General features: G+C 35.8%; 1 protein-coding gene across 7 annotated transcripts in view; it reads left to right on the top strand.

Moving 5' to 3' along the window:
* Positions 1 to 23,180, top strand: part of GRIK1 (glutamate ionotropic receptor kainate type subunit 1) — a 151,887-nt gene that overhangs the window by 64,263 nt on the left and 64,444 nt on the right. For 5 of the 7 annotated variants that reach the window (XM_087721579.1, XM_087721576.1, XM_087721574.1 and 2 more), the window contains exons 2-4: positions 8,227 to 8,394; positions 16,186 to 16,443; positions 22,368 to 22,549. In XM_087721579.1, the coding sequence (XP_087577705.1) occupies positions 8,227 to 8,394; positions 16,186 to 16,443; positions 22,368 to 22,549 (608 nt within the window). Of the gene's footprint in view, positions 1 to 6,501; positions 6,590 to 8,226; positions 8,395 to 16,185; positions 16,444 to 22,367; positions 22,550 to 23,180 lie in introns of all 7 variants that reach the window. The other 2 variants (XM_087721578.1, XM_087721580.1) reach the window with 2 other exon arrangements.

The raw sequence follows: 23,180 nt of genomic DNA, 5'->3' as shown, positions 1-23,180 counted from the left end.
CGTTTGCATATGTGGAAAGAAGGGGAGTTTCCCGCCAAGGCCAACTGTCCGGCATACCAACCTGATGATGATTTTTGAAGATGTCTCCCACCTGACAGCTGTGGAGATATTGGATTGGACTATGGACTGGGGTTACCAAGGGGAGGGGAATGGGTCATGTATTGATATCTAATGCTTTCACGCGCTTTTGTTCAGATCCAGCTTTGCTTAGCTTCTATTTACTTATAATAAGTAAAAGTACTCTTAATTCTGCAAAATGGAGTTGAGTGGTTTCTTTCTTGGTTACTAAGTGAAGCAGCATCTGACAATGACTGTAATCCCATGACACCCTAGACCAATGGTTCTCAACATTCCCTGCATTATGAAGTCTATGAGGCTAATTGTTCAGGGTGTGCATACACACCTATGTTTTTTACGGCGTGGAGCTGCGGCAATCCGCTGCACGGCCATTCCGGAACCCATCTGCGGGGATTTCAAGGAACATGAGGTGGAGTCTATACTTTAGAGTTGTGCTGGTCTCAGCGGCCCCTGTGAAATGGTCGTTCGACCCGCACAGATTGAGAACTGCTGCCCTGGACCCTAATCTAACAATATTGACTATATTTTACTCCAGAATGTTGATGAATTGTGCCTGTGGCTAATTGGTGCCTTAATGTATTATCCAATCCCAGAAATGTTGCTTTGATAAACCATAGCTAAACTAACAATAGATAATTGTCATATGCAAATAATAGTAATTGCTTAAAAGATTTACTTAAAACTATATACCTTGTGCCCAAATACAATACAATACAATACAATACAATACAATACAATACAATACAACAAAAAATGAAGCAGAAAAGAATTGCCAGTTGACTTTGGTTCTTCAATTTATGAGTTGCAGTTCTTTTAAAAAGAGGTGAATAAGTCAGTATCTAGGCCAAACAACCATTTCCATTGTTGTTCAATTAGTTTTCATAATTGTGACACATACATTAGATACCCTCAAAATAAGCATTATAAAATGGCAATAGCATTAGCAGTTAAACTTACATACTGCTTCACAGTTTTTTCCAGCCTCCTCTAAGCAGTTTAGAGTCAGCATATTGTCCCCAACAATCTGCGACCTCATTTTACTGACCTTGGAAGGATGGAAGGATGAGTCAACCTTGAGCCTGGTGCAGTGGTGGGTTTCAAAAATTTTTTGAACCTACTCTGTGGGTGTGGCCTCCTTTGTGGGAATGGCTTGCCAGCCATGTGACCTGGTGGGAGTGGCTTTCCAGCCATGTGTTTTCTTTCTCTCTCTCTCTCTCTCTTTCCTTCCTTTTATCTCTCTGCCCTTTTTCCTTTTTTTCTTTCATCTCTCTCTCAATTTTTCTTTCTTTTTTTCTTTTTTTCTTTCTTTATTTCTTCCTTTCTTTCTCTTTCTCTCTCTGTGTGAGTCTGTGTGTGTGTGTGTGTCTGCCTCTGTGTGTGTGTGTGTGTGTGTCAGGGGTGGGTTTCAAAAAGTTTTGGAACCTCTTCTGTAGGTGTGTCCTGCTTTCCGGGTCCACTGGTGGACCGGTTGGGTAGATTTGACGAACCGGTTCTACCAAACTGGTGCGAACTGGTAGGAACCCACCTCTGGCCTGGTGAGATTTGAACTGCCAAATTGCAGGCAGCCAGCAGCCGGCAGTCATCAGAAGTAGCGTGCAATACTGCATTCTAACCACTTCACCACCGTGGTTCTTCCCAATAATTTCCCAATAATTCCCCCAAATACTGTGCATGTATAAAATTTTGCAGTTTGAATTGAAACTATATCATAACTCTAGAAAATATTCTATGTATCTTGCTTATTTCAGAATAGTCATCAGACAAAGATAAAAAGAAACTACACAGGCAGGGTCAAGACAACATAGGCTCATAGCTGTAGAAGTCAGACAAAGCTACACTACACTTGATCTTAGCCAAAAGGCTGAGAAGTGATGCAGATTAAATAATTTAAAAAATTGATCCCACAATTTTAGGCAATGATTTCCTAAATTCTCAGACAGTACTGTGTTTTACAGTTTTAATCATGTACCTCAATAATGTCAGCAAGTATAACTTCTAGTTTAATTAGATAGTCACCATATTCTACATGAGCTTCCTATATCTCCTGGGTAGTTTACTCTCTTTTGAGTCCATATTTTGTCCAATAAGCTGGTCACACAGTCAGACAGATATATAGACTGGATTTGGTATTTTATCAGGCTATTGAGTCCTTCCCAAAGACCTGTGATAAGCAAAAGTTGTTTTGAAGGATATACTCTGTCCCAAGTAAATCTGCCCTTTGCAATTTACTGATGGTGATTTTGTCAATGCCATTATTACATTCTTTTCAGGTATCATTATTATTATTACTTTTAAATGTAACAGTGGCACTACTACTGTTACATTTTCTGCGGCTTGCCTATTTCTGTGACATTGTGCCTGAAAGGGTGATGTTGCTTCTGCTAAGAGATAGTATTACCAATGATGGTGGCCCTGACACAGCTAAGATTGACCAGTGATGCTGAAGTCCTTACCAGGAGGGGCTATAACTTCTTAGCTTCTATGTCAAACTTTCTGGTGCCCCAGGAATCCTGATGATCAGAAACAGAAAGCTACCCCCTCCCCTGCAAAAGGGCAATTCAGAAATTAATTTCTGAATACTGTCAGCATGACAGATTTTGGCCAATATGCCTTCAGGCTGACACCCATTGATGTCAATTGAGATGTATTTGCTAATTGGGCCAAGTTTACTAAACAACCTCATGACAACTGTCTTGACATCACAACCAATGGCTGAGGCAGCAAAGCATGTCACCCAGAAGTGGAAATCAAGTTCAATGCTTTGGTGAAATATCTTATTGGGAAAATATGTCTATGGTTTAGAAATATTTATATGAATTGAACCAATACTTTGGATATTGAAATAATAGGAACATGCAACTGAGAATACCTCAGAGTGACCTCATTCAAGTCGTGCTGCTGAAACAGAATCCAATATATTTCTAACAAATTAAACTATATGAATTATAAAAATAGATTTTTATGACAGTTTGGATATTCAAGTAAATGTAAAAGCAGAAGCATTTGGCTCATCTTTCGTGCACTTCTTGTGTAATATGGAATTAAAGGGTTATAAATTTCTACTGTTAGAGAAGCATCTCCTAACATTTCATTTGACACTTCTCAAAATATACATGTCTTTCCTCATCACATGAAAGACAAACAGTTGCAAGGCTGTCTCCATTAATCCTATGAAAATTTAAAATAATTTTTTCCGATTACATTGTGCACATATGCATACTACTGTATTTTTCGGACTATAAGATGCACTGAGATTTCAAAGAGGTAAGTAGGAAAAAAAAGTTTTTGACTTCCCTCAGTCCCCAGCAGCACTCTGTGGGCTTCAGCAGGGCTGGGGCAAGGCAAAATGCCCCTGTTTTTGGGGGGGGGGGAAATGACCTGTTTTTCGCAAAAATTGCATTTTTGCTTTGCCCCAGCCCTGCTAAAGCCTGCAAAGGGCTGCTGCGGGCTAAGGGAAGGCAAAAACAAAGCCTCCATTTTTGAAAAAAAAAACAAAAAACGGGCTTGTTTTTCACAAAAATGGGATGCAGGGGCGGAGCTTCTGGAGGCAAAAAATGGCTGTATTCGGTGTATAAGACACACCAACATTTCCATGCACTTTTTTGGGGGGGGAAGGTGCATCTTGTACTCCAAAAAATACGGTAGTTTAAAATATTACCTTTCAATAAGTTAAAGGTTATTAACCAAATCACATTTTACTGTATGAACAAGAACAATGATTGTGCCTGCTGAAATCTAAATTAAATGAACCAAATCCCTGCTTTAAGTGTGCTCTGATTCAAATTTGTTGGAGGACACAATCAGAATAAAATGAAACTTGAATCAGTAACTCTGGCTTAGAATGATTGCTTGGAGCCATGGCACAATCCACAGATTGTTTTAAAAGGATCTTAAAGCTTTACTATGGTCTAATAGGATTTGAAGATTAGTAATTCCTATTGGAGTTTTTTGTTTTATTAGACTTTCAAGCCTGAAGATATTTCCCAGTGGCTCAACTGACATAATTAATGTTCCTAAATTTCTCAGCAGTGCTTTTTAAAAAGGATAATGAACTTGCTTTATGTCATTTCAGACAGAAGCTACTTGTCTATTACTCATTAAAAGAACCACAGACCATAGACTGTCAAGACAATAAAAATATTACTGGTGAAGTTTAATAATGATCAGTTAAGTAGGGGAACATAACTCAGTGAATCTCTAACATGTATCATTTTTATTCATGAATATACTTGTTCATACTGCTTGAAAAATTCTGTTAGATAATATTTAGACATCAACTTCAAAAATGAATGGAGTGGTAAAATTCAATCTGGAAGAGAAAAGGACAAAACAAAATTCCCAAGATATCTAGCAAAAAAGACAAAGAATAGTTGGTTGAATCAGTTAAAAAGTATGTAATATCTGTGTAAAAATAAAATAAAATAATTACTTAAGCCTCTTGTTTTTCAGTAGTAGTAGGAGCTATTGACACCTCTGTTAAGGCAGGACATAAAGCGAGATTTGTACATAACATGAAACAGGGTCAGACTATAAGATCTCCTGGGAGCCCCATCTATCCCTTCTATTTTGTTATACATTTACTGAGTCTTGAACCGGAAACTTGAACTCTGGAAATACAAATGTCAGACCACAACATCTGTTCTAAGGAGGCCAAGTCAGTTAGAGGTCTCGCCTATGAGTCAGGCATATAGCTTAAGCACAAAAGCCAGTATGTATTCTGTGCTTCCTGCTTGCCTACTGCAGCCTAGACATGAAAGGGAAATATGGTAGAATCTGCTTCTCTGCTTAGAATTAAGGAATTTAGCCAATAAGAATGCTTTGAAATATTTCCATGTTTTTGATGCTTTGAATACAATATAAGAATGCAAGTTTGGATTAGAACGCTGTTCAGATGTTAGAAAATTATCTCTATCTGAACCATTTGGCCAAATAAAGCTATTTTTTGATCTCGCAGTCCAAATTTCCTGATTTTCTGCAACACTGTAGTGTGATTGTAATGGACAGATTTGGTTTCAGATTCTTTGCTTTTGACCTTTCACAGGCTAGTTCTCACAAATCTGAGAAGGGCTGGTTGTTATCCATTGCTTTAACTTGCAGAAAAACGCACAAACCAATAATTTCTTTTTGTTTTCAAATAGGAAAATGGAAATGAGCCCAATTTGAAGGCTAATTTTGTCATTTGTATTATTTACTTGATAAAAATATTAAGCATGGTCATTAAAAACCTTGGGATGAGGTACTCTATTATTTATTCCCATGTACATCCAAGAAGGTTCTCAATGCACCTTTTAATGTTGCATGAACTCAATAATGGGTTGAATGAGGGAGAATAAGATGAAATTAATCCAAATAAGACATAGATGATGTTTGTAAGGAGTGGGATGTACTTGGAATTGAGGTGAAGTATATTTGAAGAGAGTTGCCCTCCCTTAGAAAAAGCAGATATACAATGTGGGAATGTTTATTGACCTATCACTGGATTTAAAGAGGATAGCTACACGTTGATACATGTATGGCTGTCATCAATTGTGCTTGTTCCTGAGCCAGTGGGTTTAGTAAGCCAGCTGCCAACCAAATACAATATAAAGGGCTGATGTTGACCCTTGAAGCCATAAATAGCTTAAAGCCTGACTGAGAAGTAGTCAGCGAACTTGCCTATCTAATTATAGCACGAGGGTAGGAGCATTACATATGCCACTTGGAATAATAATAATAGTCCCTTTTGAAGAATCTGCTGCTGCTGGAATATTCAGTGAGAGAGATTGTTCTTTTGTGAGATATGAATGCCTATGAAATGTGTTCCTAAAGGAAAGTTTGCCACATCTTCAATGTTCAAGAAAAATATGAAACACTCTCTTTCACCAAGTTTGGTTAATTTAATTTATTTTAACGTTGATTTTAGTTTTTACTTAATTTTAATTGTGCTGTTTCATAATTTGTATTTTTAATTGCTCTAAGTCATTTGGAGTGCTATATGAAAAAAACAGATATAAACAATAAATCATAACATTTATCTTCTCACCTTTTGAAGTAATATTACAAATATATCTATAGCCACGTATAGGCAAGAAAATTCAGTCCATAACTTTTTAGACTTTTCTTCTATGTATTATTAATACTGCTACTATTAAGTTAAGATATAGAACAGTTACAATTCCATTATGCTTTTCTTTTTCCTGCATCAGATGAGGATTATGCTACTCTATTTATAGGACATACTGAAATCAAAGACCATTGCAATACATTACAAGATTACATTTTCTTGTAAATAAATTTTACATGGGGAATCAATGATTAAAAAATTCCATTTATTATTTAGTGATTAACATTAAATAAGTAAATGATATGTGAAAATCAAAAGCAGCTTCTGAAAGCCACTTTTCTTTTTCCCTTTTTAATTCAGTATCTTTATATACATTACAGATATTTGAATTATATCTGGTTATGGGTACCACTATTCAAAAAGGAAAATGACCAATTGGAAGAAGTTCAAAACAAGGCCATTAACTTGGTGAGAGGCATGAAAGTTAACTCTGTGAGGAAGCATTAAAGGAAAACAATATTTTGTTTGTGCGCAAGAGAGGAAATATGTCAGCAATCTTCAAACACAAGTAGTCCTTGACTTATAACAATTTATTTAGTGACTGTTACAATGGTGCTGAAAAATGTAACTTATGACCATTTTTCAAACTTACAACTGTTGCAGCATCCCCATGATCACTTGATCAAAATTCCAACACTTGGCAACTGATTCATTTTTATGATGGTTGCAGCAGGGGTGGGTTCCAGCAGTCAATACTGCCAGTTTGCTTGTGGATGCGCATGGACAGAGCAATAAAAATTGGTGCCGCCTATGGCGCTGCCTGGAGAACCATTTCAAGGGCGTGGCAGGCCTGGGTCGCTGCCAGTTCCAGTGACCTAGGCTGCCAAACCACTACCGGTTCAGCCAAACCTACCACATGGAACCTACCACTGGGTTGCAGTGTCCTGATGTCATACAATTCTCCTTTTGTGACCTTTTGACAAGCAGTCAAAGAGAAAGCCAAATTCATTTAACAACTGAGTTCCTTAACTTAACAACTGCAGTGATTCACTTAACTTAAATTTAGCAACATATCTAGCAACTGTGGCAAGAAAAGTTACAAAATGAGGCAAAACCCACAATAAATGTCTCACTTACCAACAGAAATATTGGGCTCAGTTGTGGTCATAACTCAAGGACTGAATAATTATCACACACAAGGTGTGGACTTAGTCTCTATTGTCCCAGAGAGCAGGACCATAATAAATGAGTAAATCTATAAGGAGAAGGTTCATGCAAGACCATCATCTGGTGGAATAGACTGTCATTTTGGGTGTCAAAACGCCCCCTAAAATTGGGTTTGAGTTATCTATGGATGGGCTTATCTATGAGTATATATGGTATTTTTTAAAGTACCAGTATGTGCTTGCATTGCAAGACCGAGTAGTTGGGTGTTTCAGGACGGTGGCATGTGCATGCATGCGCAGCGCCCATGTCCAACCAGGATGCCCTGCCCCGTGCGCAGCGTACTGGTTGTTTAACCAAAATACAATGAAAAATGTGGGTCAGCTTATCTGGCTCATTTCCATGGTATTTTGAGTAAAAATTTGAGAATCAGCTTTTGTGTGGATGAGCTTATACACAACTATACATGTTATACATACCATGATTCTTGAAGTTATACATTTCCAAGTGGATCATTTTCAAAGATTTCAAAAATGTCTAAAGCTTAAACATATCAAGTTTTAAGGCAGAAATGTTGTTCTTTAATCAACCAACTAACCAACCAACCCCCAAGTGCAAAAATATTTTAAATATTTGCCCCAATCACTCTAGGGATGTTCTGGAAGGCTACAACAGGTGTGCTGATTGTGTGTTGCATATGACCCTCTAGTCATGCTCTATCTTGAACTAACTAGTGCACTGTTTCTCAATCTCAGCAACTTTAAGATGTTCCCCATGTTGGTTAGGGAATTCTGGAAGGTAAAGTCCATGCATCTTAAAGTTGCTGAGATTGAAAAAGACTGCTCTATTTAACACTTTGATATCCAAGGATTCCATATTGTTTATTTTATAGCAAACTAGAATTAGGGTAACTTTTTTTTCTTGTTTCTCTATTTTTGCAGGGGGGATATTTGAAATGGTGGAAAATGAACCTGTTAATGTTGAAGAACTAGCTTTCAAGTTTGCAGTCACCAATATTAACAGAAACAGAACACTGATGCCTAATACTACATTGACCTATGACATCCAGAGAATTAATCTCTTCGATAGTTTTGAAGCCTCAAGACGAGGTAACTATCTCAGCATTGTAATGCCTTATTGATTCTTCCCATTTTTTCTCTAAAATTTCTCAGTTTTTGCAGTAGTTAATCTACACATGATAATTCCATTTAGTTAATTAAATGTCTATTTTTCTCTCCCTATGATGGAATCATATTTTTTCACCCATTTACTGAGCATTAATTGTGTAATTATCTGAAATGATTCAATTCTTTGTGTAAGAGTTAAAATAGTGGCAAGTGCTGCAGTAATGAAATACCTAGAAAGCCACACTAAACTTATCTTCTTTGCTAATGTTTAGCTTTGTGATAATAATAGATTGTGACAGAAATTCAAACATTTCCTTACTTGCAAATGAATTTTTTCCTACTATGAGTATGTCAGGATATTAAACTGTAATTTACATTCTTAATAGTGTCTACATTCTAAAGTTCACCACCAGAAATATGTTATTTTTTTAAGAGAGATATTTAATCTTTGTCACACTTCCCTTTGCCTGTGACATTGTTGTGAGGATTTGCCATATATTTTCAGTTAAGCACTTCTAATTAGATGGAAGTATTGACAGAAAGCTTTATTAAATATAGACCTGCTCATAGTGATATGGGCTAAAGTTTATTTCACTTTTGTAAGTGTGGCTTTTTTTAGGTATATCAGACTTCACATCCCCAAATCCTGAGCTCGCAAAGCCGTTAATTATGTTGGATAAGAATTATGGAAATAAAACCAACATTCTGGATTCCACAAAATTGGAGAAGAATGGCCTGCATTATAAATTCAGCCTTAAATGTTTTAATCTCAAAAACATAAAATTTAAAAGTAGAACTGAAAGTTTTAACATTTAAATTAACAATTAATAAAGGAAAAGGTTAGATTTAGTTCATGTTCTTTTAGAAAAATAAACTGTATTATATAAGCTAAATAATAATTATATGCTTCACAACAGCCTGGCAAACATGTTAAATATAATTGCTTGTAAAACTATTGGATATGCAGAATTTTAGAACCATTTTTTATTGAATAAATTGGCAAATAGATCCTTTGCCTCTGTATAATGAGTCCTCATTTTGTTTTTTTGATGATGAGACAAGACTTTTGCTGTATTGTTATCTTTTTCAGAAAATGATAAATTGATTAATTGCCTATTTGTCAGGCATTCTGGGGAACAATAAACATATCTAACACTTTGGAAATGAAATGTAAATACTGTGTGAACACACAATTGTTCTCATATCTTTTATATCTAATCTTCTCTCTACCCACTCTTTAGTGATTGCAAGTACTTCACTTTTGCTTATATCATTATATAAAGTACGATATAAGATTATAGCAACAAATAAATAATGAATATGTTAATTTTTTAGGAAAAAAATAATATTGAAGATACATTACAAAATTTTGTAATTCTAATGAATGAGCAGCTAGGCTGCCATTCATGGCCAATAATCTGCTATAATTTTTTGAACATTTTTATGTCTAAACACTTGGCTTTGGGACTTCATATTGTGGAAAGGAAATGTAATAATGAACATTAATAATGAACTTTTAAAATAATAACCTGGAAAACAATTATAATAAAACATTAACTTAAGACTTCAGACTATAAACATAAGCTGCAAATTATTAAAACCTGACCTGATTTAAATCCTTTCAGCCTTTAAGGATCATTTTTCATAGTTAAGTCTCCTGGACCACGAATGTAATTTGTCACAAAAAGTACCCATAAAAGTTCTAGCACTATCTTAATTCCTTTTTCAGTACATTAACTTTATATATTTTTGGATTAATACAATATGTATTATATTAAAATAATCATGAATTCAGCATATATTTTAAAATGTTAGTAATAGGTTGCTCTTTAGTTTTTTGTTTTATTTCACTGCTTTCAATCTAAGAATTGTTAAGATTATTAAATTCATAATTATTATTGTTATAAAGGAGTGCTATTGAGCTGTTATTGTTATTAGACTTATTTTTTATTTTTAAAAATGATATTTTTCTAATATATTTCATTTCCTGATACATATCATGTTAGATTGGGTAATGGATAGGCACACACAGGCTTAACGGTAACAACAGCTCTTTATTGAATGCAACAAGTGAGAGCAATCCAGCAAAGGTTGAATCTGATAGCAGCCCTTTTATAGGGAGCTCATTCATTCATTCATTCATTCATTCATTGGGTTTGTATGCCGCCCACTCTCAAGAGACTCAGGGCGGTTTACAGATAAAAAACCCTTCGACCAATAGGATTAAATCTCTGTTCCCGCCAGAACAGAGGACCTTGATGGAAACCACTGTAGATAGAACTAATATCTAACACCCCTCCCTTCTTAGTTGGAACAATTCTACTTGTAACATAGTCACGCAGGTAGGCGGGCATTTGGGTAGCTCTGCCTGACCTGCGCAATTCAGTAGGAGGGGTTTCCTTGGACAGGTTGGATAGACCTGTTTGCTTCGCAGCTCCGCTTGGTGGAAGCTCCTGGAACCTTTCACAGGCCGCGGGTAGACCTTCTAGAGCCAGTTCGCTCGGAGCTCGCTGCGGGTCTGCAACAAAACCAGATAAGTTTCTCGGTACCTTCGGGCTTGAGCTGGCTGTGGAAGGAGTGAGTGTTTGCTCCGTTTGGGTAAGGCTTTGGCTAACTCGTGCAGGAGTTACCTCTGGTTGTCTAAGAGTGGAGTTGGAGAGGCAGCCACGGAGTTGGTCAATATGCCTTCTCCAATTCCGACCGTCCTCGAGCTCTAGAAGATAAGAGCAAGGCCCGGTGATGCCTATCACTGTGGCAGGAATCTACAGAGTTCCACCGGTGTAGTTGTGGGCATATACTGAATCCCCTATGCTAAATGTCCGAATCTTGCTTGTGGAGTCTGAGGGCGATGAGGCAGAATAATTGGGGTGTAGCCGGTCGAAGTGAGACCTTAGCTGGTGACCCATGAGAAGCTTGGAGGGGCTTCTCCCTGTTGTGGCACTGGGTGTGATGTGCTGAATTAGCAAATAGTGATCAACCCGTGTTTGCCAATCTCCCGGGCCCATCCTAGAGAGGGCCTCTTTTGCAGATCTCACAATTCTCTCCGCCTGACCATTGGGGGCCAGATGGAATGGGGAGACAAGGGCATGCCTGATTCCTTGAGCTTCTAGGAAGGCCTCAAATTGCATGGCTGTGAATTGGGGCCCGTTGTCTGAGACCAAGATGTCGGGCAGGCCATGCATGGAGAAAAGTCTCCGTAGCACCTTGATGACCTCTTCTGCCATAGTGGAGGTCATCAGGACTACCTCTAAGCATTTCAAGTGGGCGTCCACAACTACGAGAAATGTCTGGCCATGAACTGGGCCAGCAAAGTCAATGTGCAACCTAGACCATGGTGCTTGTGGTCACTCCCACTCTTTGGCGGGCACCTCTGGGAGAGATGGTCTGGACTCCTGGCATGGTATGCAGGTAGCCACCCATTCTTCGATCTCCCTGTCCATGTTAGGCCACCACATTCCTAGCCAAAGACTTCATCCTGACAATTCCAGGATGCCCTACGTGTAAAGCCTCTAATACTGCAATGTGCAGTTTGGGTAGAACAACTACCCGGTAAACAGTAAACAGCCATTAACAACTGATAATTCATCACGTTTAGCAAAATACATTTTAAAATTTAAAATTGTCAAATTTTATTTTGCTTATTACCATCATACCTTATCCTTCTAAAGTGAAGAGCTGGCTATTGCTATTTTATACTATGTACTATGTACTAGTAGAATTATTTCAGTTGTTTTATTCTTATTCTTGTTTTCTCTTCTGGTTTTTACAGTTATAGAGCTGTAAAACTTGTAAACAGTACTAAATTCATTTTCCTCTCTGTAAAATTAAGGATTTTAAAAATTGAAGCCAAAACTATTTATATTTCATTAAGGCATTGCCACCGTGCCTTCTAATTTATACTTGATTGCTTATTTTATTGGTTTATGCTCTGAGATCAAACCATATTTTTAAGCCACACAGAGTCACTTCAAAAATGGGATGAATGGCATATAAATCAAATAAATAAATCTGAAGAAGGATTCCTATTTTTATTGATTTCAAATTTTTATTAGTTTCTAATTAGATGTATGATTAGTTAGGGGGAGGGTTGTAAAATAGCTTAGCATTTATCTTAATAAAATTGTACTTTTAAAAAACTTCTCAGGTTTTTTCCTCAAGTACATGCTTTTTGAAGGAGATTTTTCCTAATTTAGCTTTAAAATTTTTTAATTCCTGTTTAGTTTTAGTACTTGGGATTCTAGGATGTGTGTATACAATGTTCTTATCATATTAAACAAAAAATCATTCAGACATTTAATTCAAATATCTCAAGTACCCTCTCCCCTCTCTCCCCCCCCTCTCTCTCATGTGTGTGTGTGTGTGTGTGCCATTTTAAGCACATAATGTTGTGAGCTTTACTGGAAATAACACTAATGTAAAACATTTGGTTAAACATTACCTTAATTTGATTGGACATACCTGCTATATTTATCATAATGAAGATATATCCTTCTCCCATTCTTTTTCAGCTTTTGCTTGAGTGGTTTTATTGATGACTTAATTGTGTCAGGATCTTCTTTAGAATTATGAGATGTTTTAAGTAGTGTTGTATGTTCTTAATTATCATTGTTGTCATTGGAGATATGTAATAAATCACTTATTTTGATTGCTTTTCAAGACACGAGAAATAGCTCTTTGATCCAATGTTGAACTGTACCTAATTTATTATATTCATTTATTATATTATATTCATTTATTTATAATTTATTTATTATATTATCAAAATAAATAAAGTATTTTGGCTCAGTTAAATATCAGAGACCAGTTAAAAGAAATGCTAATGTTTCAGCATGCTATCAATTGGAAGACTTAGCTATTCCTTTATTTTATGTTTTTCTGCTAGGGCAATAACTATATCCCTACTATACTTAAGGTAGCTTCCCTGTTATATAAATCCCATTCTCATATTTATAAAGATTATCAGTTTCTATATGTCAGTCAGTAAAAAATTGTTAGAACATCTTTAGGCTACTAAAGTGTACCTCAAGAATCTCACTGATGCAAAAGGTAAGGCTAGACCTTAGCTGTAACATTTAAATTATTCTTCAATAAATTATTAAATAATAATTTAATATTTTAAAATTGTTGTTCAATATTATAATTGCTGAAATTGTAACCTTTTGCAGAACACAGGAAGAATAAGTGATAGGCTGTATGATAAAAAGGGCTATGAACTTTGATTATAACATATTGTTTGAACAGTGGTTGAAAGAAGTGATGTTCACATTACATTATAATTTAAAAGAGAAGTTTCATAAAATGATATACCATTGGAATATGTCTCCAAAAATATTATCTGGAATGTATAAATGTACTTCAAATTTTGTTGGAAATGTGGGTCATTTTATCATGCCTGATTGCCTTGTAAAAAGCCAGAAAATTTGGGGTTCAAATACATATAATAATACAAAGAATTTTAAAGAATAATATTCAATTAGAACTTTTTTGCTAGTACTATTAGACAATTAGAAAAAGCTATGGAAGACTGCTTTCATATACGATTACCACTTTGAGACTACTAAGTTTAAGTTTAAGTTTTATTTTATTTATATGCCGCCCTATTCCCTAAAGGAACTCAGGGCGGCGAACAACTTAAACGGGAAGGGGAAACATACAAGTACAAAATAAACATATTAAAATGACCAACAACCACACCTGTCGAGAGGGGAGGGGAGCTCATCAACCCCAGGCCTGCCGACACAGCCAGGTTTTAACGGTTTTTCAGAAAGCAGGGAGAGAGGTGAAGGTCCGAATCTCCGTGGGGAGTTCGTTCCAAAGGGCCAGAGCTGCAACAGAGAAGGCCTTCCCCCGGGTCGTAGCCAGATGGCATTGGCTGGTGGATGGAACCCGGAGGAGGCCGGCCCTGTGAGATCTAATGGGTCTTTGGGAGGTAATTGGCAGCAGGCGGTCTCTCAAGTACTATATGTGCAAAAATGGAAAGACTCTGAAATAGCCACAGTGGAGGAATAGTTGGTGAAGAAGATTGAATTACAAAGGTGGCAACTTATTTGCTTAGAGAAAGATCAATTACTGCAATTATTAGTGTTTGGAAGTCTCTAATGGACTTTTTCTGAAAAGTCTTACCTGTGTAGATTGAACATGGACGATTTCCTTAATTTTACTCAATATCTTTTCTTGATGCATATATTATAGCAGGACTTTTCACTATTCCACAGAACTCTGAGGCTACACAAGAATTTGATGGGTTCCAAGGGAAGAAGAAAAAAGTTTGCAACTATTTTTTTTATCACCAGAGATTGGATTTGTGATCTGAATATCTTTTAATGAAGATTTTGAGATTTGAAACAATTTGAAAATTCCCTTAGTATTTCACTGTACATGTAAAATCTCTGAATTTTTGAGGAAGAAGGGACAAATGCATAGCCTCCAAATTCAATCAGATTAGTCTGCTAATGTTGCCAAAAACATTGTTAAAATAGTTTAGTATGCGCTAGGTGTATAACTGTCCTATGTCAATCCTACAACATCCTGTAATCAGTTTCTGAATCATCTTGAATAATTGTGTTTTGCTAGCTGGTCTTAGCTCATAAGAAAAAAGTCAGGTGTCTCCTAGATGATTATCTATAATACCTCAATACAAAAAAGTACTAGTCACAGACCACACACAATCCTATAGCATGCTTTCACTAAACTGTCAAAATTGGTTAACAAAAACAAATAATAGTCCAATAGTGTCCAAAAGTGCCTTCCTTGGTTAGATCAAGGTAATAAAGAAAGAAGGAGAAGAAGGGGAAGAAGCGATGATAAAATGATGATGAAAGTGATAGTATATGTTGATTTTCAGAGGGTTTTGATTGTTTTAAAGAAGGAAAAATAATAATCAGGCTCAAATTATCCTTCTTTGAACATGTTATGCAAAGATCTAGCTTTCTGGAGAAGGTATTAATGCTGGGAAAGAAAGAGAAGAAGACAACCAAAGGGAAGGTGGTTAAATTCAGTTAAACTGGTAATGAATACACCAGTAGAAGATCTGAAAGACTAGGTTAGGGATAGGTTGTCATGAAATCTCTCAGTGTGATCTCTAGGAGTCAAAAATGACTTGCACATAAGTCACTCAATGCATATTGATTGCACATAATCAATCCATTAATAAGTCAAAATTATAGACTAGTTAAATCAAATCTTCTTTAAAAACAGGATGGTATTGATTTAGAGCTGGAAACAATATGTCAGACAAAATTGTTATTCATAGTTATACCTAAAAATATTTGTGTGTGTAAAAACTGCCTATTTTCTCTGATGTTTCAAACTCTTCTTAACTTTTCAAATACATTGTTACTTTCTGTTTGTATACAACACAGAAAATGTATTTACATGGGATAATCCAGACAAAATAGAAATTAGAATTGGAATTAATATATCCATGATTAAATAAAAATGACAAAGCAATTACTCTCATCTGTTCATCAAGATATATTGAAAGCTTTACTCATACATATTATATTCAATATAATTAAATTATTTATTTTCGGTTTATATGAATTAAAAAAAATAAATATTTGTTATAAAATTCTGAGCTTAGACCTATCTTGAGAAATTCTCAATAAACATAGCTGATTAAATCAAACTAAAATTACTAGACATTGGCATTTTAAAAACTTGATTCAATGTTTCTCTCTCTCTCTCTCTCTCTCTCTCTCTCTCTCTCTCTCTCTCTCTCTCCCTCCCTCCCTCCCTCCCTCCCTCCCTCCCCCCCCTCTCTCTCTCTCTCAGCATGTGACCAGCTTGCTCTAGGGGTAGCTGCACTATTTGGACCATCCCACAGTTCATCAGTCAGTGCAGTACAATCTATTTGCAATGCACTTGAAGTTCCACATATTCAGACACGATGGAAACATCCAACAGTGGATCTCAAAGACTCTTTTTACATCAACCTCTATCCAGACTATGCAGCCATCAGCCGGGCAGTTTTAGATTTGGTGCTACATTACAACTGGAAGATAGTAACAGTTGTATATGAAGACAGTACAAGTAAGTATCGTGAAACATTTAAAAATATTACATTAATAGAAATGCTCCTGATTTTCTGCCTGCATAATTATTAGATCAGAACTTCAGAAGCACTATGCCTTCTTCTTCTGTATTCACCTAAGATACTGGACTAGAACCAAGAAGCCAACGTTGAAATCAACCTTCAACCACAGAAACTCAATGGGTGATCATAGACTAATTATTGAGACTTAGCCCATTCTTACAAGAAGGAAAAAACCTTCCCCCCCTCACTCATCCTCATCTCTACCCTTTTGGCTGCCCTCCACTCTGCCACTGATACCTAGCCATGTTGCCCCCCACTATCATCAACTTACCTCTCTGTCTTCTTCTTGCTACTGATGAAACATCCCCAGCTGAGGCAAGTGTTGCTGTTTGTGAGGCCTTCATCAGGTCTTTGTGACCCATCACCTGACCTTGCAAGTCCTCCAGGAGACCTCCATGATGCTTCCTAGTACCTCATCACAGAGGTCTCATGGAGGTGTTTATTGTTTTAAAACTTTTATAGTTTTTCTCATTATGCTTTTTGTTTTATCTCATTACTATTTGATGCTGGTTATATCTTTTTATGGATTTTTTGTCCTTTAAATACTTGCCTGATAATAAGGTCCAATAAGATCTAAACAGAAGATGACCATTTACAGGATTAGGGATAAATTGGAGATACAGTATCGATGGCAATAGCACTTAGACTTATATACCATTTTAGTGCTTTACAGCCCTCTCTATGCAGTTTAAAGAGTCAGCATATTGCCCTCAATCAATCTGGGTATTCATTTTACCAACTTTGGAAGGATGGAAGGCTGAGTCAACCTTGAGCCTGGTGAGAATCAAATTGCTGGCAGTGAGTTGAATTAGCCTGCAATACTGCATTCTAACCACTGCACCACCTCCAATAGAAGAAAATGTAGTAGACATTCAATCAAGTAATCCATGGAATTCTATTTTTTATTTTTTTCTGTAGGTTTGCCAGCCCATTTTTGTATCTATTGTAAACAATTCTTAGATGAATGTTAAAAAATGAATTATTTTAATGATATTTCCCCTACATACAATTTATGTATTATTTTGGTATTATTTTTTTAGTCCAAAGTAAGCATTTGAATCCAAACTCAGACTCTATCCTTGAGAGAGGAAGCTATGAAATATCAGGGATGCATATCAAGGGATGAAATGTCTGCAATTTATCCGGGCGGGGGACCACTCAGTGATATTAACCACCATCTCCCTTCCCAGCATGCAACATGTAAGAGTGGGAAGCCCTGTTCAAACCAAAGCTAGAGCAGATAGCAAAGAGTTAGATCCCTTCTAATCCTCATGACAAGATTGTATTTGCTTCAGATGGGCTCTCATTTATTTTGGAGCTAAATGGGAAAAGAACCAAAAATTATAAGGTAATATAAAGGTAATATAATCTATTCTTCTTTTTGACATATTTTCTTGTCACCTCACAGAACATATTTGTAGATATGAAAAGAGATCTGTAGGCATTATGGATTAGACTTTTCCTTAATTAATCCATTTTCTCCCATTAAAATTCATCAGCAGCTATAATGTGAATTTTTCTTGCTGAGGACACCATATGATAAAGGATCTTTTTGAGCCAAGAAGTTTTAAACAGTAATTACAGCAGATATTATTATGCATTTCTCTGCTATTATAACCTTCAGGAATGACTGAAGAAGCTTCTTTAGCAATAGAAGCTTAGCCAAGCTGTTGATTTACAGCCAACTTACATATCTTCTTTTATATTCAAAGTCTTTTCAGGAAGCCTACAAACCTGATCCAGCCAAAACCAGATTTGTTTAGTGCTTCTACAATTTTCACTTCAATAGTCATAATGGTTTATATTTTTATTGGCTTGTGGGTGTTTAAAAACTGAAAGAAGAAAATCAGTCTACCAGGAAAAAAGACAATTTTATCAGTTCAGTGTGAGGCCTTTGGCAAAGACAATAGCTGGCAGGAGAGCAATCACTCCTGCACATCAGAGTAACTAGAGTGATATTTTATGCTGTTTTATACATCAGTTTGCATTCTTTTAGTGCAACTCTTACGCTGCAGATGTTAAAGGGAACCATACAAAGCAAAGCAAATGGGTCCATTCACAAATCTGCTGAAGATTCATTACCATAATTACCATTTGTTAGTAGGTTCTTTTAAGCAACTCTTGCTTGTATTCAAATTCTTTCTTTGGAGGCTCTCTTTTGACATAGGAAAAATCTTAAATATGTATATATGCATGTATATGCATAAAGGAAGAATTATTTGCATGCATGGTTGGAAGGCTGATGCTAGAGTACTATGTTGGTACTCATTGACTTATAAACTATTCATTTAATGTCCGTTGGAAATTACAATGGTAGTGAAAAATAATTTAGGGCCATTTTTTGCACTTAGCAGCATCCCCATCATCAATTCATCAGAATTTGGATGCTTGGCAACTGACTTGTATTTATGACAGCTGCAGTGTCCAGGGGTAATGTGATCAGCTTTGGTAACCTTTTCACAACAACTGCAAGTGATTCACTTAACAACTGTGGCAAGAAAAGTCATAGACTTTTCAAAACTCAAATAACCAGTGACGTGCTGTCAGCTTTAGCCCCGGTGAGGCTGTTTTTAGACTTGTGGACTTCAACTCCCAGAATTCCACAGCCAGGCATGCTAAGTTTCGATTTAAAGCGACAGCATTTTCCCCCCTTGCAAAATAAGTTTTCCCATTGTTTTTCTTCTCACTCCCCCTCCTTCCTCCCTCTCTCCTTCCCTCCCCCTCTCAACACCACAATATATATTCCTCCCACCCTGGCTGGCTGATAAGGAGTCGTTCTCTGTAGCTCAAATGGTTTACTCCCTGCCTGGGAGGCAATAGAGCACAGGTTCGATTCCCAAACTTGGGTATGGCTAGCTGATGAGAGCTAAATAGCTTGAAATAGATCTATGCTGGTCTCCCTTTATTTATTTATCAGCATAAATATAACAAATGTAACAAAAAAGGCAACAGTAAAAAATATTGGGTTTCTGTCTGGATGGACTCTTGTGACGAGCCTAATGACAGAGAGTGGAAGTGTGACCTTCCTCCCATACTTGGGCATACCAGGGGTTGTGACTTTAAGTATATACCTCCCACCCTGGCTGGCTGATAAGGAGTCGTTCTCTGTAGCTCAAATGGTTAACTCCCTGCCTGGGAGGCAATAGAGCACAGGTTCAATTCCCAAACTTGGGTATGGCTAGCTGATGAGAGCTAAATAGCTTGAAATAGATCTATGCTGGTCTCCCTTTATTTATTTATCAGCATAAATATAACAAATGTAACAAAAAAGGCAACAGTAAAAAATATTGGGTTTCTGTCTGGATGGACTCTTGTGACGAGCCTAATGACAGAGAGTGGAAGTGTGACCTTCCTCCCATACTTGGGCATACCAGGGGTTGTGACTTTAAGTATATATATATATATATATATATATATATATATATATATATATATATATATATATATATATATATATATATATATATATATATATATATATATATATATATATATATATATATATATATATATATATATATATATATATATATATATATATATATATATATATATATTTATTTATTTATTTATTTAAAGTCACAACCCCTGGTGTGTGTGTGTGTATGTATGTATGTATGTATGTGTATATATATATATATATATATATATATATATATATATATATATATATATATATATATATATATATATATATATATATATATATATATATATATTTAAAGTCACAACCCCTGGTATGCCCAAATATGGGAGGAAGGTCACACTTCCACTCTCTGTCTTCGGCTCATCACAAGAGACCATCCAGACAGAAACCCAATATTTTTTACTGTTGCCTTAGGATATATATATATATCCTAACCCACCTCACAGAGTTATTGTTGTGGGAAAAAGAGGTGGAAAAGGTATGTTGAATATGTTTGCTGCCTTGAATTATTTGTAAAAATAGTAAAGGTGGGCTACAAATAAATAAAATGAAATATTATTAAATATTAAAAACATCGTTAGAAACTACAGGTATCAAATAGTTTATATTAAATTTTAATATAAATAACATGAAATCAAATTTAACTTTACAAATGCTTCTTTTACAAAAATTCCTTTTGGATTGTAATTCTGGAATACCATTTAAATTTAGCAACTTTCTCAATCTGAAAAAAGATGTGCATCCTGATTTAATAACAATAGTAATACTACTGGAAGCATCTTTACTTTCTGAGGAAACATAGAGACTATTCAACTGTGCATTTTCTCCAGCATCCTCTCCCACTTTAAATTTCTGCGTTTGATACCTCTGCACTATTTTTCATGTGTAGCATCTCATTATGTTTTCATTTCTTGTTTAGTTATTTACAGAAATATAGTATAAATAATGCATAAAAAGGGAAGCTATTTGTCAGCTCACATTGTGTAGGCCACCTTGTACCTTCTGTTTCTGTGCTTGGCCAAAGCTAGCAAAACATTAGGCATTTCTAACCTTTCTAACCCAGTTGTGCCATATTTAAATGTACCTCCCACCCTTTATCTTGCTACATAACTTTAACTTTTCTGAATTTCATTCCCTCTATGACCTTGGAGTGACTGTTCCACTTCTCCTTTGCCAAACCTACCACAATTCTGTCTCCTTCACTTTGATATCTCCTTTTGAATCTTAGATTACTAGGGAGTCACTTGGCTGTTTCCCTCATCTTGCTGCCTATCTCAGCATTGCCAAACCTGGGCGTCTTTGAAGTATATAGACTTCAAGTTCCAAAATTCCCTAGGTTGCATGCACACTGTCCCTGACGCTAAAGGCAACATTTGGAACATGTCAGTGCTGGTGAAAACTGACCAGCAAAGAAACTGAAAGCAAAATATTTTCATATTAACAGTTTGCAGTTGGTAATGTTTAACAGTACATTAATTTTATGTTGCTATCCTTAGGATCTTTTTTTTCCTTTTCTTTAGTTTATTTTAATCAATAAATAATTCTTTATTCATTATCATTTTGTTTTTTCCTGTTGGTTTTATGTCTCTACTGTAATAAAAAAGTATAAAAAATAAAAAAAATAGTGCTGAGTATTGCAACAGTTCACTTGCTGAATTTTTTATGAAACGTTTTTCCATTTGTGCACTATTTTTGTTCAGTGATCTTGGATATTTAAGAGGGTTTTTTTAATGGCAATACTTATATTATGGTGTACTTACATGAAACACATGAGCTCCTAAAATATTTTCCAAAGTTTGTCATTAAATTTTAATTTTTAATGTGAAATAAAATTATGAAATGTCCTGCTTGGCTAATTACCATTCGCAGTGCAAAGATAGCAGATTTGTCCTAGTCCTCCCCACTGTTTGGCTATGGCTTTGTTCAAAGTCTACATGTGGATTGGTCTTGCATTCCCTGTTTTAAGTAATAAAACTCATTTAACAAGAACAACAAAAACCTCCCACAGGAAAATGTGTCAATTCATTAGAGGGCTATATAGTTTCTACTCATTTTCTAGATATAGATGCTATAGCACTAAAATACATCTTTCAGCTTTCCCTCTTAATTTATTTTTCTTCTTATGAGAAAAAATGGTAGTAAAAGAAAAACCCAAATTTACAATGACCCTGGTAAAACTCTCTGATGTAGAGTTGGCTTTCCCAAAAACCTTGTTTGAATGCATATCTCATAAAAGTTCAGAAAAGGAAGGGAAAAACGTCTATAAATTGTCTCAATGAATTATGTGATCAATTATAGCCTATCAAATTAAGTTTTTATTTTGTGCAAACTTGAAATTTGTTGCAGAACAGTGAATTTAAATGCTGAATATAAATGGCAGCAAAGATTCATTGAACAGAAAGGACATCTGAATGATTGGATGTCATTTTCTAGGTCTAATTCGTCTGCAAGAGCTCATCAAAGCCCCTTCAAGGTATAACATTAAAATTAAAATACGCCAATTGCCCTCTGGAAATAAGGATGCTCGGCCATTACTCAAGGAGATGAAGAGGGGCAGAGAGTTCTTTGTGATATTTGATTGTTCACATGACACAGCAGCTGAAATCATGAAACAGGTAAGCAGGAGCTAAAGACTCATGTCATCTGGTTTGCAATTGCTAGAAAGCACAGCATTATTTGGGGGAAGTTTAAGCTTTTGTTCATTACCATAATCCCTCTCTGAAAGCCGGAAAGTTCTTTCAGCCTTCCTGATTAAAGGAGAAACTCATTTAAAAGTGATGATCAGCATGTAGAAGGCACTGAAAAATTGGCCTTTGGAATAGCATCACCTCAACAGGTATAAAGATTATGCATGTCCTAAGCTTAAGCACTATCTAAATACCCAATTTCAAATGGCAGACATCTGATATAAAAAAATGATGGATGACAATAAATAATAAACTTAATTTTCTCCAATTGCTAGTGACAGCTATCCTAATGTATAACTTGTTCCCCCATGGAGGCATTCCTGGCACCTTGCAGCAATGAACAGTTTAAAAATATCCCAGGATTTGTTGCATCCTCCTAACATGTATTTTTACCAAAGTTATATATCCTAGGTTTCAGTTTTATGGATACAGTTTCTTGTTTTATGAAGAATTATATTTTATTATTGTTTGCCTGGGAGCTGCCAGTGTGATCGAGGTAAAGGCTGCAAATAAATTTGTTCAAAATTATGGCACTTTAACAATCAACAACATAAACACA

This window comes from Thamnophis sirtalis, unplaced genomic scaffold (assembly GCF_051295495.1).
Source record: "Thamnophis sirtalis isolate CommonGarterSnake01/CBP01778 unplaced genomic scaffold, rThaSir2_p1.2 scaffold_8, whole genome shotgun sequence".
NCBI classification, from domain to species: Eukaryota; Metazoa; Chordata; class Lepidosauria; order Squamata; family Natricidae; genus Thamnophis; species Thamnophis sirtalis.
The sequence above is the reverse complement of the archived record's forward strand: the minus strand, read 5'-3'. Positions and strand labels throughout refer to the sequence as shown.